General features: G+C 41.4%; 2 protein-coding genes across 3 annotated transcripts in view; one reads left to right on the top strand and one right to left on the bottom strand.

Annotated features, from left to right (window-relative positions):
• The window catches only part of DOCK5 (dedicator of cytokinesis 5), an 84,179-nt gene extending 76,661 nt beyond the window's left edge, over positions 1 to 7,518 (top strand). Inside the window, exons 50-52 of the mRNA XM_042476102.1 lie at positions 196 to 334; positions 1,789 to 1,904; positions 3,379 to 7,518. Of these exons, the coding sequence (XP_042332036.1) occupies positions 196 to 334; positions 1,789 to 1,904; positions 3,379 to 3,480 (357 nt within the window). The 3' untranslated portion in view covers positions 3,481 to 7,518. The remainder of the gene's footprint in view (positions 1 to 195; positions 335 to 1,788; positions 1,905 to 3,378) is intronic.
• Positions 7,519 to 7,810: 292 nt separating this feature from the next.
• GNRH1 (gonadotropin releasing hormone 1) lies at positions 7,811 to 10,142 on the bottom strand. Of its 2 annotated transcripts, none has more exons than XM_042476130.1 (3): positions 9,067 to 10,142; positions 8,784 to 8,882; positions 7,811 to 8,122 (listed from the first exon to the last, which is right to left on the bottom strand). In XM_042476130.1, exons 1-3 carry the CDS (start codon positions 9,205 to 9,207, stop codon positions 7,997 to 7,999), a joined length of 366 nt encoding a protein of 121 aa, XP_042332064.1. In that variant the 5' UTR covers positions 9,208 to 10,142; the 3' UTR covers positions 7,811 to 7,996. The 2 variants fall into 2 exon arrangements, with proteins under 2 accessions (XP_042332064.1, XP_042332065.1); XM_042476131.1 differs by having other exon boundaries at positions 7,981 to 8,122; positions 8,792 to 8,882.
• Positions 10,143 to 13,481: the final 3,339 nt, after the last annotated feature.

Raw genomic sequence — 13,481 nt, forward strand, 5'->3', positions numbered from 1 at the left:
CTATGCATGCATTGCTGTTTGTTACAGATATACTTTATTAAAATACACAAGAAGGAATCACACGATCTATAGACTGTATACAGCTCCCAAGGCTATCTGTGTGGGCCACAGGCTTCAATATCCTCTCTTAATTTCTGTAAGAGTTTCACTGGACACTTCAACAAAGCTTTGTCTCCTCTCTTTTTATCTTTCCAGAACGCATCAGGAAAAGCACTAAGGCCAAAGAGCCTTCAGTTGGGGGAGAGCAAACTTTCGCTGCTTCAGGGCCCATTGCTCCAACAAAGCATGCCTCTCAGTCCACCGCCAATCACCCCCAAAACACCAAGAACCCAAAGTACGTTCTGAAATCCTGCCATGGTTTCTTTTTCAAGAGTGGTACCAGGAGGACCTTTTTTTTAAAAAGCAATTTGTGCATCTCATCTAGTTTTAGACTAGTGTTTTCCAATCCGTTTAACACTAGGACTAAAATGTAATTGTTTTGCCAGTACAGGTTGAGTCTCCCTTATTCTGAAATGCTTGAGATCAGAAATAGTTTTGATTTCAAAACTTTTCAGACTTTATGTTTCCATGGTTCATAAAATGAATTATAACCAGCAATAACCCACCGGGGTGTGATCCAGAAGCTAGCAATTTGGGGGATTTTGCAAAATCCCTAGTGCCTTTAGAGAAAACTTGGGATTACTGTCTACAGTCATTTTGCAGTCTGTAGCCCTGCTAAGAGAGAGACAGTGTGGTGTAGTAGTTTGGGAGACCAGGGTTTAAATCCCCACTTGGCCATGGAAACACATGGGGTTTGCACTCTTTGGGCTTCAAGAGAACCCCCTCTGAACAAGTCCTGTCAAGAAAACCCTGTGATAGCTTCAGTTTATGGTTGCCATAGGTCAGAAACAACTTGAAGGTACACAATGGCCATAACAAATCCTGCTAAATACGTGTTCAAGTACTTCCAGAATCTTACTTGCTAAATTATAGAAATCTCACCAGACTCCAAGGAAACAGGATTGTTCCAAAAGCATATGGGGGCAATTAACCTGTTTAATTTCATGGTCCCAATTTTGGACACTGATTATATATATCTATAATTAATGAATATAAAGTGTCTATTGGAATATTACAACGTTGTATTGAATGTTGTTCATGTGCATACACAAACAGAGACCAGATATAGCTATAGAAAATACATTTGATTGTGTAAAATATTATTATTTTTCTTGTTAAATATATATTTTAATATATCGTCAACGATTTTCACATCAGTCTGCTTTGGCTCTTCATCTATAAGTTACTGAAGTGATAATCAAAAAATGAACAAGCTCTAGGAAAATTGAGGAAAACGTGATCCATTTACCTTCTGCCACTTATACTCTTCTAGAATTCAACTAAAGTTTGGGTAGCTTTCCTCCTCCATCAGTAAGCATTAGAGTCCAGGATACAGTCCTGGGTAAGGTCCAATGTGAAAGGAAACCCCATTGGACATTTCTGATGTCATTCTGGATTTCATTTTCCGTTGTCCCAAGTGTGCATTTTTCACATGTGCTTAGATTCATTTGTAGCACATACTTGAAGCCTTGAGACATTTCAGTCTGGGGAATTGCAAGTGGGATTCCAGATTGACACATCTGTTCACAATCACCTCCTAAAATACATGCGTGCACGCACCTCAAATTACTAATGGCACAAGAGTGCTTCCATCAGAACCTTGTCTTTCCTCCATAGTTGTTGGGTTTTTTTTTAAACCTTAACAATCTGTCTTTTCTTCTCCTCTTTCACATTGTTCCTCCGCTCTAGGTTTCCCTTCTTTGCAGACAGATGGATTAGGGATCATTAACTTGCAGAGCACTCCACCGCCACCTCCACCCAAATCCAAACCCTATGAGAACAGCAATTCAAGGAACTCCACAGAGGTAAGGAAATGGAAAGTGGCACATTGATTTATTTGTTTGGATCCTTTCACTTGAGAGAAGGCAGAGCCAGGCAAAAATTTCCCATGGGCTTTTAAGGGTGGTGCTGTTCTTGAAAGGTCTCTCCTTGGTTATTTCATGGAAACCACCAGAAGGTTGAGGAAAGTTTTTTTTCCATGCCAAAAAGAGTGCAGTAGTATCAAGTTACCCTTTTTTGCTTAGGCAAAAGCAGCTTGCTCTGGGAACTAAATGTTAAGGAGGACATCAGGCTGCTGCTAAAGAAAACAGACCTCTATCAGATCTCCCTCTGTAATGTCTAGTATAATTTAACCTCTGTCTTATAGTCTTCAGAGTAAGACCTACAATGTATGGTTGCAGTGGCTGATAAGAGGTTCAAGAAGTTGATGTGGGGTATGTGATAATTCCTAGCTTTCTACAGCAAGCACTACCTTGCTGTTGGTTGGCGATGTTGGTTGAGGTATCCTGCCAGCTGTTTGACAAAGTAATAGTTCCATGCTCAGCTATTTCATGTATGTTATCTACCTGTTACCTCCATTTGAGAAACATCACACACACACACACACACACACACACACACACACACACTGTGATAACAAAATCCATGGATGCTCAAACCCCATTAAATACAAAGGTATAGTAAAATGGTGTCCCTTATATAAATGGCAAAATCAAGGTTTGCTTTTTGAAATAAATTTATTGGAATATTTTCAAGCTATGGATGGTAGAATCCATGAATACAGAGGGTCATCTGTATGCCTTTTTGTAAGCTGCCTCGAGTCCTAAGTAATGTCGTCATCGGCCAATGTATTCTGGCCACTGACATTCCCCTGTTACCTGGGGCCCTCCATTTCTATTTGTATGTGCATCCCACTATTCCAGATGCCATCGCTGCTGCTGCAAGTCACTTGCTCTGAAGCCAATCTGGGCATCTGTTTTTGATCTCAGAGCAAGCAACTTGCCACTGCTGGGGAAGTGCATGCAAACAGCCATCTGGCATTGCAATGGAGAGTTCTAGATCTTTTGGGAAGATCCAGAGCAAAAGGTGAGTTTTGAAAAAAACGTTTCAGAAGAGGTATACTTTCTGTTTAGTGCTGAACTGGCCAGATACTGTCTGGATAGTTTGCACCAGAATTTTTGGGTTTGGGCCCTCTGCTGTCCAGACGCATCATAGTGGGAACAGTGGGAGGACATTTTATTTGGCCTATGGGAGAGACATGGGATATAAATAAAGGGATGGATGGATGGATGGATGGAAATCTCTCTGTTAGCTAGGAAAGGACTTGAAAGCCTCATTATCATCTCATTCACTTGAAAGAGGAAGGAGGGTCTGTGAGACTGCTGGCACTTTGTAGCTCTGAGAGGAGTGTCCTTGGCATTCCTTCTCCATTACACCATTGGAGATGGAATTTTATTTTCCAGGCTGATTCCCTGTCTCTCTGTGTTTGCATTATTGCAGATTGCCCCACCTTTGCCCAGCAGGCAAGAAGTCAAGCCTCCTCCTCCCCCTCCTAAAGCAAGGAAATCCAGTGTCATTTCTTCAGACCCAGGATTGCAATGACAACTTCCAAACAACCAGCCCCTCCCATTGGACCTTGCCTGCAGTTCTGTTTTCCATCTATACATGCATATGTGTGTGTGTATATATATATTTCCTGGGCTTCCTCATGATTTCCTCCTGCTGGAGAGATGAACAGTTTTGTCCAGATGGTCTCTTCTTTTGGGCCATGCCAAAGTAAGCCATTTAAACTGTTACAGAGCTTTTGGATTTGATTTTCAGCTTCTGATTTTCCTGATGGCGAGCCAAGACACAGGCATCCTGGCCTACCCCCAGAACTGACGTCTACATGGTCATCTGGCTTGAGTAATACCAAGAACTTCCTTGCTATGCACCCATTGGCACTTTCCCCAGTGTCACTAAAGTACTCACCATCAAGAACTCTGTTGGTCATTAAATTGGCCTTGCTCTTTAAACGGTGGTCAGCATCACACTATGAAAGGTGGCCTTGAATTTACATGAACAGTCCGTCCCTAAAGAGCTGCAGCCAGAGGGAAAAATTCCTGGACAAGACGGTGCATGAATCTATGGAGCAAACTTCACACTTGTAAGCCCAGTCTGTGGAAATGTCAAGAGATGCTGCATATTCACTATGGGTGAGGAAACCTGCCAATGCCACTTTCCCCTCTGCATCCAGTGCTTCCTTTCAAGCCAAATATGAAGAAATCAGAGAATTCTCATCAGCTTTTTGGGACTTAAATGAAATTGTCTTCCATCCATACCAGCCATATTTGGTACTACTCCTGTTACCACCTGGAAGAGGGCCATGTTATACCTGCCCAACATACAAGTGTTCAGACCAAAGAAACCGAGTCCCAATTTAGCTCAGGGATTCATATTCAGTTTTTCAAGAATTAATCACTCAGAGCCTTCAACCTGGATAGACAAACATCTTAGTTTTGATTTCTTCCCATTTATTTTTTTAAAATCACAAGGTTTTTTCCCCATCCTGAAGTTGAAGAAACTGTAGGTTTCAGTAAATACTTATGCAAACAATGATTTGAAGCACCATCATTGCCCTTCCCTAGTCCTCAGGTATTCTTGGGTCCTGAACTCTGAGGCTGGGACTTGGTGGGTGAGTTAAACATGCATTGACTGCATGTTTTAGGTTCAGAACCACCTTCAGACACACAAGTGAATATAGGTAAACACACTGCCTCTAACCACTAGTCAACACTATTAAGAAGTGTTGCCCTTGTATGAGGATCTGAAGCTGGAACTTCTGCCTTTGTTTGCTCAACCACTGGTACCTTTCCAGACCTTAGAAATGTTGCTTTTGGGGGCCACATATTTAAGAACCACTTTCAAAAGATTTCTGGCAGTTGTGGTCCAAAAAGTGTCCCTCTTCCCCATCTCTGCTTTTGAATATTTCAGTTTAGCTTGCAGAAAGAGAGAAAAAACCTACTGATCACGGCAAGAATGTTTTGATCCAGTTATTACTTGTGATATCACTGGCCTAGCCCTGATAAGTCCAGGCAACCCTACTAAGTAAGACTCCTTCTATGCCTAGATGGTTTGCTTTGCTAAGAAACTGAACATCTTACCAGAAGGTACTACTTGATATCTATTGATGGAGAGAAGGACCTTATCTCCATGGTTGGACCAACTTACCTTGAAGGTCTCAAAGAGTTTCCTAGCGCTGTAATTGATGCCATCCATTCCTCGTTCCTTATTTTGTTTTCTACTTATCAAGACTTTGCACATAAACAGGGTCGAGTACACTACTACTACAGGTTTACTATCCCTTCTCCAGAATTCCAAAATTTGAAACACTCCAAAATCCCAAATTGTCCACATGGATGGCTGAAGTAGTTCCTGATATTCGTTGTACATAAATGCTTTCTGATAGTCACTGTACATAAACTTTGTTTCATGCACAAAATTATTAATATTATGTATAAAATTACCTTCAGGCTATGTGTATCAGGTGTACAGAAATGAATTTAAGGCTAAGGTTTGGGTCCCATCTCCAAGATACCTCATTATGAAGATGCTAATATTCCAAAATTCAAAACATCTCTGGTCCCAAGCATTTTGGATAAGGGAGACTCAACCCATGCCACCTTTTTTTCAGCTGAAATCATTGGTTTACGTTTGTTTTACCTTACATAATAATTGGTTGCCTTAAAACTAATTTAAAGGTAAAGAAATTTCATCTGTATATAGAGAACAGATTTGTGTATGATGGTGCTTCTTGGATATTCAGTATCTACAGATAAAGGACCACTTGGCAAGTAATGGGAAAGACCTCCACTTGAGATCTTGGAGAACTACTGCCAGAGTTGACAGTGCTGAACTAGATGGACAAATGGTCCTTAATCCAAGTCTCAGTCCCAAAGAATAGACCCATTGAATCAATGGAGCGTAAGGGTAGACTTATCAACTTTCCATTGCTTTAATAGATCTACATTAATTGGGATTAACAAATGTATTTGGGCGATAAAGTACCTTCCTCTATCCCCTATATAAGTAAGACAGACATCCCACCCATCTTTAGCAGCTAGATTGTATCCCTATTTGGATTTATTAGCATAATTCTGAGCAATGTTTCCCTCCTTTATATACAAAGCGCAACCAGGCTGTTAACACTGGTTCTGAAAACAGGTGCCTTTGTTGCCTTACTGAATTTAAGCAGGTCAAAAGATATTTCTTTACAAATGTTTGCTTCTCTCCCTGATTGACCTCTTCTTCTCCAGTAAATTTCTACACCTTTTGTCAGACCTTGGATCAAATCCACCTTCATTTCATTGCCCAGATGGCTCTAGGAAACAGACTATGTACATTAGGTTAGGGTGGGATGGAGGATCATTTTTGATTCTCATCACAGAACAAGCTGGAGATGGTCTCCAAGTCGCCCAGCAGCCTCAATCGCAAGTGCTTCCAGCTGTGCACTAATCATGGCGAATGCAGATGTCTTGTGAGCTTCTGTCTTCTCTCAGCCCCAGAGGGAAAAACTTAGTGAACCTTTTGGGGATATCTCAGCCAGTTTCGCTTTGTTGGAGGAGATGTGTAGCAGATGGTGCCCGTTCCATGTTGATTTGTTCTGCTGCTTGACTTGAAAGCCTCTAGATTTCATTGACTGCTTCCCCGCCACGACCCTCGCCTGTGTAGAAAGATGAGCATCCTGGATTCTCTTCCTGAAATGAAGTTCTTCACCAACTTTGGAAAAAGGATTCCACTGCACAAGAATGCAGGGTACATCTGTGTTATCCAATACTGTACTATATTTTGTATGGCAGACTTTTGAGACTCATTATCTATGAAGTAGGAGCTTATCGCACTATCTCCAGTGTCCGGCTTACCTCTTCTGAATTTGGCTCAAACTTGGAAGTTAGGCTGATTTTATCGCATGAACTTCCTCTCAAAACGACTTCCTGTTGCCTCCGGTGCTGAATTCGGGCCCCATAAGTACAAAAATTTACAAACTAAGTGTATTCCGGATGCTCATTTGTTGGTGCCATTGAAGCTTTAGTTAAATTAGAATTCCACACACAAGTGCTGAGAGCTGACTCTACTATGAGACTGTTAGGCACTTCATCTGGCAGCAGATGCTTTCTCAGGCAACAGACTCTCAACCATTCCTCTTGGGTCCCCTGTCTGCTTCCCTCTGTTATAGTTTTGTGTGTCAGAGAACCTGTTCTGCATCACCAGGGATGCAGGACAGCTTTCTCTCATGGACAGTCAAGGATGCTGTCTTATTGCTAGAACACAAGCAATAATTTGCTTCTGTGGAATGGAGGGGGCAGACAATTTGGTTAGCCAAGAAAAATATCTTAGGCTGGCCTTGAGACTATGTCACTGCTGGAACCTAACTGGAAGAGAGCCTTCTAGAGATGTTCTACAATCCACAGGGTTCTGCTAAATGTTGGGTGTTGAACATGTCCCTGTTTCTTATCTCCCCACTGACACATTATTACTCCTATTGATCGACCATTCAATTATTACAACTTTTGTTTTCAGTACAGAATTTATTGCACCAGACTCACAGCTTTATTTATTTTTATAACTGTAAATGAAAATATTAAAAATCGATTGTCTATATGTTTTGATTGTTTGCTTCTTTTGGGTGAGGGAGGCCAGGAGCTTTAATGCCTGCATCCACTGCATTATCGCCATTCATGTTCCTACCTTGGGAAGTTCACCCATCTTAAAGAAAACGCAATGATCTGTTTGATCGAGAAATAATCCAGATCAAACACATCATTCTTGCTAGAAAGTCTGAGTGTGCGAAAACTCGAATGTCAAGAGTAAATGCAGGTTTGCATTAATCAGTATAGGTCAATTGGTTGCTTTTTCCCAGATACATAGACAGCAAATGTGTTTGTGCGTTTAAAGTGTACAAAAATAAAATTAAGTCAACCATGGGAAAGAGGCATCAGTTTAAGAACATTATGACATGTGAGGCTATTGTCAAAGGGGTTGATAGACTTTTTATTGGTACTTGAACTCCACTACACATTTTCCCCAACATCAGAAACATAGATAACCTTAAAACATGTCCACATGTTCTAGAACACAGCTAGGCCCACACCAAACCTTGTGGCTGCGGTCCGTATTTATTGGAGAAGGCTTCATTTTTTTCTTTATTCCCTTTTTGTGGATCTAAAACTTCTTTTTTCTCATTCTCTTCTTCAATCAGCTTTGCCTGTATTACAAAATAAAAAAGTTTTACAAAACCTTCAGACAAAAAACATTTGCAAACCTAAAACTGTTGTTTTTGTCGAAATACCTTGGATCTTATCACACAAAGCTATATGTGGAATTTTAACAGGAGAAAAGCATCTTTGGGCAGTATGTATGACACAATGTCATGCACACCCTGCTGCTTTAGATGGTATCCTAAGAGACTTGTGATGGTAGTCTGGAGTGTAAATATCTATGAGGCTGATCGAAGGGCAATAGCAGTGCTTCCTTTCCTAGGTACACAACAGCACAATCCAACTGATTGGGGGTGTGACCACATGTTATCCAGATATTGTTGTGCACCAAAGGAAGAAAGCATTGCCATCATCTCAACTAGAACCCTTTTCTGTCTTCCCCAGTGTAAACCGCACTTGTATGCATCTGAAGAAAAGCATCTTTTGCTAGAACTTATGACACAATGTCATGCCCACCCTATTGATGCTATTGATGAAGATGGCTTTTTCTACTGTCCCTCTCCCTATCTGCCGACGGCTCCCCAAATGCATTACATTGGTGTAAGTGAGCCCACCATTGGTGTAAGCTACCAAGAGGATTCAAGTAAGTAATTCCCTGGCAGGGGAAAAAAAATATGTTACAGCATATTCTAAAAAGAATTGACTTACAAAGGCACCTTTCAGTCCGGTGAGGGTAGGATCCTGACATGGCATATTGCATTGGAAATATGGCAACTCTACGGGTTTGTCCATCTTGTTTGCAAATGGCTGGAAAGGAAAGGACACAAGTGGCATAAGGTGGATGGCTTCTATGTGCCAACAATTTTTTAGGACACAGATTTGCCTTAAACTTTTCCAAGTTCTTCTCTAGTGACCTCCCAATCTTTGTCCCTCTCTCCCCTCTCCTTTAACTACTGGAATATAGGAACATGCGATTGGAAAGTCTTCTTACCTCTTCAAAGTCTTCTCTCAGAGTCTCAGCATCCCTCTTTCCTCCAGGTCGGAAGCCATAAGACCAATGCTGGGCAGAGCAGAAGGATGGAGATGTAGCCAGCAGGAAGAAGCCTACAAACAGCAGCCCCATCTTCTTCATTCCCAAAAGAGCAAAGACACCACGCTGATCTGCTTATGCAAAATAAGCCTAAAATAAATAAGAGTAAAATAAAACAGAGCAAGCATCCTAGAATAGTTTTGAGTTGAGCTTGGAATTAGGGAATGTAAAAAAAGAAAGGGAATACTTCCAAACTTGGATTGGCTTGGATCCAGGATACACTTCCCACTGCATCCTTCTGGCTCCCACCACAATTCATTTAATCCCTCTATATTTGCTGTCCTCCAGCAATTTCTGGGGATCAGAAAGGCTGCCATGGGGATCCACATGTATTTGTTCCACCCATGAGAAGCATGGGGAGTAGTTCCCAGCAGCCATAGACAGCATAACCAATGAAGAGGAATACAGAATCAGCAGACAAACAGCATAAGGGCAGCCATACAATTTTCATCCCCTGCAATAGGTTCATTACCTGATGGATAACTAAAGATGGGAAGGGAGGAACACCTTCTCTCCTGTCTCCTTAAACACCCAGTATTGAGTTTTCTTGCTTTTTATACCCTTCTGTCTGAATAAAGACCTCTCCCATGCTGAGTATAATTGTGGTCTTATTTATGTCATAATGCGTTTGGAAGGAATAAAGAACTGGGACTCTTTCCTCTGTAATGGATAAACACAGTTGATCACCCCAAAGAGGTAGCAGCAGTGTTCCTTGAAAAAGAGTGGTAATAAGAGGGCTTTGTCACTTCCTCACAAAAGGATGTGTGTATTTGACCTTCCTTGTCTAAATCTGTCCCAATACATACCACTTACCATAAGCACAACTTATGGAAACCTGGGCCCTCTTTCTGTCTCATTTGGAAATGGATTCATTTCCTCCTTTTGGTTGATGTGTAACTAGGGTTGCCGTATTCCTGAGCTGGCTGGGTTTTATCTGGATTCTAGGTATACAACCCAGATCGTCATCCAGACTTTCAAATCCAATCATTTTAAATAGATTAGATAGATTAGATAGATAGATAGATAGATAGATAGATAGATAGATAGATAGATAGATAGGAAAGGAAAGGAAAGCAAGGAAGGCAGCAGCAGAGTAAAAAGAACAAGGGTAGGATGCATTACCAAGGGAGAGAGGAGGAAGGAGAGAAAGGAGAGTCAGCAGAATGAATGATGGAGTACTAGTAGGAAAGGAGGGACCTGTAAGATAGGTTTACTGAGAGGTAGTGTTTGCCCAAGGTCACTTGATAAATCCCACAACTGAGCCAAGATTTGAACTCAGCCTCCATGTTGTAGTGGTCTGAGCACTGGGCTATGACTCTGGAGAGCAGGGTTCATATAATCGTTCGGCCATGAAAACCCACCGGGTGACCTTGGGCAAGTCACACTCTCTCAGCCTCAGAGGATGGCAATGGCAAACCCCCTCTGAAGAAAATCTTGTGATTTTAGGTTCACCTTAAGGTCTCCATAAGTCAGAAATGACTTGAAGGCGCACACCACAGACACTCTCCCTGTTTCAGGTCCAGCATTTTAAATATTACTCTGTACTGATTCTCTAAGCTCAGTTGCGACTATTAAAAAGAAATCATATGGAAGTGAAAACACAGGGGAAGAAAAAATGCAACCATTACACTGGGAAATTAGAACACTAATTGGAATGGTTTAGATAAATACTGTATGCAATATGAGGATTTGGTGAATTAGAATATGACATCTCTATGCAAAAGTGGCCGCTCTAATCTCATGCTCAGGACAAAGCTGTGCAAGTATCCCCTCCAAAGGAGCTAAGGGGGCTACTCTCCCACCTTCAGCATTTATTGCCTGAAGCCTTGGGCACAGAATATTGCACACCATGCGCAACTATGACATGACACAGCTCTCCATTGATCTATTCATATTTCCTGTTCTGCTTCCCCTACGTATTAGTGGATTAAAGTAATTTGCTAAAGCCAAAAATACTTAAGGAGGATGTGAGTATCTTTGGGAAAGGATAATGCTCTTTTGTTCACCTTTACGAGAAGAACTGACGTGGCACTTCTGCAGACATGGTGAGAAACCATGCTGTGAAAACATTTTACGGGCAATTTGTAAAAGGAAGAAACTGCTAACAGGAAAGGTATGTGAGTGCTCAAAAACTGCTGGCATTATAAGCATACCTCAGTTAACAAAGACCCTGAGCTCCTTTTTACAAAGTCTTTTTAAGTGGGATTTTTGGGGTGGCCATGTTTCCGATATCATGTAAATCACGCTCTGTTTAAATTCTGGTAGTAATACATCACCAAGCAGGGCTTTTTCTCCGTCCCTTTTCAATATGGGCCATCCAACATCTTTCGGTAATATTGTATATCTTTGGAGAAGCTTCTGTCTAGGACAGTGACTTTAATAAATCTTCATGATTCTTCAGTTTTGCAGCAGGGAACATTGTAATTTTCAGGGTGTGCATCCTTATTAGACAGCTCTCCAGCCCACTCCTGAGCTGGAGGGTTATCCAGGATACTGTGTTTCTGCCCTTGTGGAATTGCGTCTGGATCTTTATACAATTAAAAGATAATAAATCCTACAAAGCCAAGTGGAGTACATAAATCATGCTACTAATAGTCAAACATCTTGGCCTGAGCCCAGGGAAGCCAGAAACCTGAGGTTCAGCACCACCAGCACATTGATGATCCCCAACTCCATTCTTCCATCAAGGAAGCTGTATTTCTTCTACACAAGTGTCTACTGACACCAAGACTGGATAAGGGCAAATAAACCAAAGTGCAGTCCAGACAAGGCATTAGAGCTCCTGGTTGGTCAAAAGGAATAGGGTTTCAGCCTGCAACACAGGCTCAGTTTGAAGACACAATTTTGGATTCAGCCTAAGCCTGGATGCTTAGGCTTTTATGGTAGTCAGGAGTGCTTTTGCAGTGTTAAAAGCTGTGATGCCAACCTTGGTCATTCCTAGATATTTCATCAGGCCACAGTGACCCATGCATTAATTACATTCTGCCTGAATTTCTGTAAAGTGTTTACATGAGTCTGCCTTTGAAAAGTGCTCAGAAACTTTAGCTAAGTCCAAAGCGCAGACTGCTAACCAGGATCAGTTACAGGGAAGAAATGACTCCCATCCTTTAACATCTCCACCAGTTACCAGTCTGCTTCTGGATACAGTTCAAATAGTTGATTATGACATATAGCTCTATATGGCTTTGGTCCAAGAAATCTGAAGATTGTATTCTCCTATAAGCGCTTGCTCAGTTTTTGAGATATTTGGTGAATGTCTTGGCATCAACAGGTGCATGTTTGATAGGAACATAAGAAGGCCTTCTTGGTTAGCATTTTCCCTCTGAAAATTAAGCCAGATATGGGGAGTGTGTGGGTCTCGCAAGTGTTGCTAGATTACAACTCCCAGAATCACTCACCATTAGCAGTATTGGCTGTGTATGATGGAAGTTGTAGTCCATCAACGTCCAGAAAGCTATTCCTGGGCTAAGCTTAAGACTGAAACATTAACCAAGAAAAACAATCAACCCATCTGGTTCACTGATAAACCACAAAAACCATCAAACACCACAGGACATTTTTAGTTGTCGAAAGAGGTTCGACTGTGTGGATCTAAACAACCCCCATGGCTGGTTGTCACCATTTCGCTGCAAAAGGTTGAGGCATAATGGAGCCTGAATATCTTACACACCAGGCCTATCCTCTTCTACTTTGTCAAGCTTCTATTTCTTAGGCTAATGATCACATTTTGCAGCATGACATGGTACCCTTTCCCAATACATAGGCAAGACTTGCTTGTAAGAAACTGGCAATCTTTATTGGTGCAATTGTACAGCAGTGGAGTCACCCTGACAAAAGCCTTGTGAAAGTGAAGGTGGTCTTTTATGCATAAGGTGAGTAGAGCTGGGATTTACTCAAAACAGACTACTTCTATGAAATGCGTACAGTTTATCCATGGTGATTTAAGAAAATAGAATTTTTAAATATAATCTCTTATTCCTATCTGATACAAACATGGTAAGACAAAGAAAAATAGCTACATGGACTTCTTCAGACCGAAAAGTCCACAAATCCTCCTGACAGTGGTGTGGGTACATTGAAAGAAGCAGCACCTTTAAATAATGTAAAACCACCACCCCCATCACAATACTTTGGTAGAATCACCAACACCACAGCATTATGCACTATTCTAAGACCAAGAGTGACACCAATGCAGCTGCTGGAGGATTGCTCAATACGTCTGCAGCAGGATATTCGTTTTGCAAGAATATATTTGCACTCATTTTGGTGAGCGAACATTTCTGCTTAAGACTGGGGCTGGAGTAAGCAGTCAACCA

This window comes from Sceloporus undulatus, chromosome 6 (genome assembly GCF_019175285.1).
Source record: "Sceloporus undulatus isolate JIND9_A2432 ecotype Alabama chromosome 6, SceUnd_v1.1, whole genome shotgun sequence".
NCBI lineage: Eukaryota > Metazoa > Chordata > Lepidosauria > Squamata > Phrynosomatidae > Sceloporus > Sceloporus undulatus.